The sequence below is a fragment of the Vicia villosa genome, unplaced genomic scaffold (genome assembly GCF_029867415.1).
Source record: "Vicia villosa cultivar HV-30 ecotype Madison, WI unplaced genomic scaffold, Vvil1.0 ctg.000455F_1_1, whole genome shotgun sequence".
Classification (NCBI taxonomy): Eukaryota; Viridiplantae; Streptophyta; class Magnoliopsida; order Fabales; family Fabaceae; genus Vicia; species Vicia villosa.
In genome coordinates this window covers 260,638-266,637 of record NW_026705217.1, presented here as the reverse complement: position 1 = coordinate 266,637, position 6,000 = coordinate 260,638, and the positions used below count along the sequence as shown (strand labels likewise).

The following is a 6,000-nucleotide window of genomic DNA, read 5'->3' as shown; positions in this document are numbered from 1 at the left end:
TAAAAAAGTCTTCACTCAAAAGAACCTAGGCAACCACGAGTGGAAATATGAGATTTTCAAGGAGTGGAAGAAAGATAAATTCTAAATAAATATAAAATCAATGGAAAGTGGCGTGGTTTGAAGTGAGGGAGACTCTACTTTATATAGTAGTTGGACTCACCAAAAAATGAAATGATCCATGGGTCGAATTGATTATCTAATCAATTAAACAAATTTCTAATCCATTAGAAAATTCAAATATAATTGATAGTAAGACCCAAATAGAAAGGTTTGGATATATAGTCGTTGCACAAAATTAATGTGTTATCCTTATTTATTTTGCAATCATTTACCACTTTTCTAATCGATTAGAAAAACCTTGTAATCGATTAGAAAACACATATTTAAAATATTTACAACTCATAAAGAGAATATAGAATATATAGTCGTTGTAGGTCATTAAGATGTTGTCCCTATCGCATGGTTACTTGATTAGCCATTTTCTAATAGATTAGCATAACGTTCTAATCCATTAGATAATAGAAAAAATTCCAGACGATGGCCTTAAGTACCTAATCTATTGGTTAGTTCAAAAAAAATTAGAAAGAGATTCAACAGCTTCTTAATCACTTGGCTTGGCTTAGAAAATAATTTTCATGATAAAAAAATATTTTTGAAAAGTATTTTTGTGTGTGTGTGTGTGTGAGAGAGAGAGAGAGAGAGAGAGAGAGAGAGAGAGAGAGAGAGAGAGAGAGTTACCTTAGTACTTTTAAGCTACCACCTTGATTTTACAATACTCAGTTCCCTTAGACGGATCAATATACATGACTTAGAGAGCTTTCACATCTTTTCCCGAAAAGAGGCTTCAAGACTCTTGCTAGATAGTATATGATTATATAGACACTTTGATCTTGATACCTCTTATGCAAGCACATAGATTCTTATGCATTGTCGTCATCAAAACTTCATATGCTTATCTTCATTACCTGTAAGCACATAAATCCATAATTTTTAGTATGTATTCTTTGAGAAACAAAGGCTTTAAATATATTTAAATGTGTGTTTGATTTATCCATATAACTTTACAAGGATGCTCTTGTGTTTTTACGAACATGATTCACTCAGATGCGACTGTATGAGATTTTACACTTCCTCTTTTCACACTTTGAAGCTTCATGTTTGAATATGCTTGGAGATGTGAGGCTTGAGATATCTTCAAGTTAAATTTCATCATTAGCGGATGTTTGTAGTAATCACCTAATCCTAATTTGTCTGCTTGCATCTTTAACTGCATGTCATAGCTGAATCCTCATAGGTTGCAAAGGTTTTCATCATTTAAGTTCTCATACAATTTTTCATACATGTTGTATTTCATGTTGTCCTTTAAGTTTCCATCATCAAAAGCATATCATCAAAGGCAAACCATAATTGTTATATCATCAAAGACAAACCATAATTGTTATCTTTTAGCTTTAATCACTTCAACAAAACAGGGTTCCATATGATCAAGCTATGGATCTAATAATTATGCATAAAAGGGAACCCACAACTTTTTAGAAAAGTCTTAATTGATATATATTTTAACAGGTTTTTTTTCCAATAATCACTACGCCAAAGAAGACCTTAGACAGCGCTTTAAAGCGCTGTCTATTCCAGCGCTGCTGTAGTTAAAGACAACGCTTTTTTTGAAGGTAAAAGCGCTGTTAAATAACCCCTTCAGGCACCCATTTTACTTTGAAAGCACTGCTAAAGGCCCCCTTTAGCCAGCGCTTTTTTTTGAAGCGTTGCTAAAGCCCCCCTTTAGCCACTGCTTTTACTTTGAAAGCGCTGCTTAAGGCCCCCCTTTAGCCAGCGTTTTTACTATGAAAGCGCTTCTAAAGGACCCCCTTAGCCAGTGCTTTTACTTTGAAAGCGTTGCTAAAGGTCCTCTTTAGCCAGCGCTTTTACTTTTAAAGCGCTGCTAAAGGACCCCTTTAGCCAGCGCTTTTCTGAAACAAAATTTAAAAAATGCTTCTTTACGCAACGCTTTTATTGTAAAAGCGTTGTCTAAAGCCCCCTTTAGGCAGCACTTTTTCAAAGCGCTGTCTAATATCCACGAAATTTTTAATATAATATTTTAAAAAAAAACGCTTTTTGAAATATACAATTTTATATGCACAGATTTAACCATATTTGCACCAGGTTTTCACCACATTTTACACCTGTATATACCATTACAAATTTCACCAAATTTTCACAAATTGGAGCTTCAATCCAATTAAAAACAATACCAAAATATACCATATACATTTACACCAATGTACTTATATATATTATTACTCTTGTACATATATTTACTTTTACAAAAAAAACAACACCAAAAGATATGCCATATTTTGTTTGCACCATCATATACCATTACAAAATCTATTCATCTCTATCTTCTACATCTACACATATAACCTGAAACAACACCAAAATATTGTAATTCATACCATGATTCAAACAAAATATAATTTACCACATGACAAACAACAACAAAATTGCAAAACTTGAATATACTCAAAATTCTCATCAATTAAAGTAAGATTACAATATACCTCATATAATTTTCAACTCAATCATGAATTTACACCAATCCTCCTTAAGTCCATCCAACTGAGAACTTGAGTAATAAGCACGCTTGAATTCATCAAAGTACTACATAATAATATAACATAGTATGTTTAAGTTAAAACTATTTAATTATATGAGAAATATGTGTTAAATATTAAAATAACTCCTAAGTTAGAAATCCATACCTTGGATGGAATCTCTATTCGATCCATAAGAAGAATTTCTTTTATAAACCTCAACATGTAAAAACCGCAATCTACTTCATTACGCTGCCCAGGACACTACACATGAAAAGAAAATATGGATAAGACCTAAGTTTTATCAAGTATCATCCCTATTAATATAATCAAAATTGTGATAATTAATTAATATACCTCTATTATAATTCATGTAATGTTGTTGGATTTACTCTTTGGTACTTGATTACCTCTTTGTGCTCGGAAAACTTGTATAGCACTAATAAAACATAAACGCATATTTTGAACAATTCACATAAATAAATAAATAAATAAATATACACACAAATATTTAGAACAATCTCACTTACGTATCAACCATCTTCTTCATAGCTTCATATGTACTTGGACCATTGTGTAAGGAATCCATATAATATACAACTTCTCTGATAGGATTAATCGCGACCAACAACCAATGTCCACTGTAAGATTAAACAAATGTGAGATGAAAACTTTCTACACAATGTCAAAATATGAAAAATTACAATAGATGAATTTAGAATGAAAATCTAACTCGTTGTCGGTATTAAGCGGTAAAAAGAACAACTTTTCTGAATCTATGCTGGCCATAAAGCGCTCGAGTACATACACCATGACTTCATATGGTTTATGTATGATTAACCCTAAGTTTGTATTCAAGGGAGATAAGAAAGCGAATCTTTGCTCCAATCCACTCGGGCGCATCAATTTTTCATACAAAAACCTTAAATAAAAGACCTCATTAACATTTGAAATGAGTAAATGAATTGTTCAATTAATTAAACAAAGTAGATTGGATATACCTTATGTATGTATTAATAACACCGAGGTCTAATTGCGTATGTTGAAATACTTCATCAAAATCTTCCATACCAATTACTTCGGCATATTGAAAACCAAAAATATCGTCCTCCATAGGTACAAGATGAGTGTTTCCTTTCGCAATATCAGACATTTCTATAAATGTCCCATGGCACACCATAAACTTATTGGAAGTAGGTTTTTTCTTAGTCGTGATCTTCTTAGCAATAACCTTTTTTGTGTGCTAATTTCAGGCTTCTTACCCCTACTGACATCTTCAATCTGTTTAGCATGAAACTAAAGATCATATAATTAGTTGGGGGAAGTATAAGATCATGAATTAACATTTTCCATGCATAAATATCATATAATTGTGATGTACCTCTTTTATTGTTGCAACTGACTCGATTTTCCGTGGAATCCCCTTGTCTTTTGATTTGGATTTTGTTGGAGTCTAATTAACATAACCATGTAAAAACAAATGTATGTAAAATGCGCGTAAAAACTTTGAATACTCAAAGGTTTATATATATGGTTTTAAGCATACCTCATCATCTACACTAATGAGGCTTGACGGCCATGTAACAAACGAACCTATTGCATCTCCCACCAACGTGGCATCCGAAACATCTCTTGCATTGTCCAATTAATCAACCATTGAAGGACCTGAGAATAGAATCAAACAAATAAACAACTCTCTGCCTTATTTTACCTGTGATAATGCTGTGCCTACAAAAAGACATTCTCAAACAGTTTTTATTAAACATTCTGTTAAAGACAATTTACATGATGCCCTTTAATTTTCTTTTGTTTAATGTGGAGAACTGTATTTCTTCTTTATCTCATGAAACTTGTTGCTCTTTCATAGTTTTTAGGGAATTAATGGTTGTCATTTTCTTTTAGTTAAAAAACCTCGTGTATTATTCTCTAAGTCCAATATTAGAAGTTGATGCACATAAAATGAAGTGATGAAAAGGCTATTACTAGGAGCAGAACATTCAATGTCAAAATTACAGCACCAGCAACAAGTAAAGTAAATGCAACTAGCAACACCTCAGACTGAGACATTAAAAAGGAAATGTTAGAAGGAATATGTTTACACAAGTTCATTTGACAGGCTATGCAAAAAAGGTAGAGTATAAAAGAATAAGGTGCAAACTTATAATTTGAACCCCTCAACAAAAATAAAGTTTAAAAGTAGTGTATTTTTTGTAAAATAATAATACAAGAGCAATACATGAGTGTAACTTGGTAAAATTATTTACCCTAATGGATCCACGAACCAATCACTATATCATCCTACTCACCAAACTTATAGATTCCCAATAGATAGTTCTGACATATATGACACTACTAAACAAGAATTACAATTGTTTAAAAAAATGTAAATGCCATTTTTTCTACACCATAAAAATCCACAGGAGTGATCAGCATAAAAAATGACTCAACAATAAAAATTGTATAGAAAAATGTTACTGCCATTTTTCTCGTACCTCAAAAATCCACAAGAGAGCTTCAAACATATTGATTGCAACAAAGCATCAAATTCATAATTCAAAAGGAACCAGTCATTCATTGGATAATCCCAAATAGTAGTACCATGTTACAAGCTATGGATAGCAAACAATGCATCACAACTTACAGGAGAGTTCTTAACATGACTGAGCAACAATATTCAGAAACAACCAGAATGCACGCCCCTTTCCACTCCTAAGATTAATCAACATCAATAAAACAAACCAGTACAAACAGAAATAGAATTCAATTAATCGAAAATCAATGAACAATAAATTTCTTCATTTTGCAACAGATTTCCAACCTAACAGTTATTAAATTCACATAAGAAAGATACCTCTTATGTCGCAGAAGAAGATATAATGCCTCTAATACCGAAGAAGAAAATATAAACCCAGAAGAAACAAATTTTGTTTTGTAGAAGAAGAAAATCGATTCTTCGAATCCCCGTGTTCTTCGAATTTGCTGAAGGGATTTTCGTGTGAGAAGAAATAAGAGATTTCGTCGATGCAGAAGAGATTTAGTGAGAGAAGAAAGGAGCGATTTTGTGGATTCAGAAGCGATTTCGTGAGATTCTGAAGGGTTTTTCAAGGATTCAGTATCTAGGTTTTTTCATGAGAGAAGAGGAACGATAGTAGGAGAATAGAAACAGTGATTAGAAACCATTTTTTAATTTCAATTTTAATCCACCTAAGGAAACACTTTTTTAGAAAGCGCTTTCTAATGATAAATCTAAGGCAGCACTTTGAGAAGCGCTGGCTAATATGGGCCTTTACCAGCGCTTTTAAGATTTTTAGTTTAAATTTATTTGACTTTAGGCAACGCTTCTGAGAAGCGCTGGCTAATGTGGACCTTTACCAGCGCTTATGTAAAGCGCTTTCTAAAGCAACCTTTT

At 32.4% G+C, this 6,000-nt stretch overlaps 1 protein-coding gene across 1 annotated transcript; it reads right to left on the bottom strand.

Moving 5' to 3' along the window:
* Positions 1-2,559: 2,559 nt before the first annotated feature.
* Positions 2,560-4,658, bottom strand: LOC131628454 (uncharacterized). The gene is made up of 10 exons (XM_058899294.1): positions 4,605-4,658; positions 4,303-4,319; positions 4,138-4,222; positions 3,973-4,044; positions 3,854-3,872; positions 3,593-3,746; positions 3,122-3,232; positions 2,994-3,030; positions 2,760-2,855; positions 2,560-2,658 (listed from the first exon to the last, which is right to left on the bottom strand). The coding sequence occupies exons 1-10, from the start codon at positions 4,656-4,658 to the stop codon at positions 2,560-2,562; spliced, it is 744 nt and encodes a 247-aa protein (XP_058755277.1).
* Positions 4,659-6,000: the final 1,342 nt, after the last annotated feature.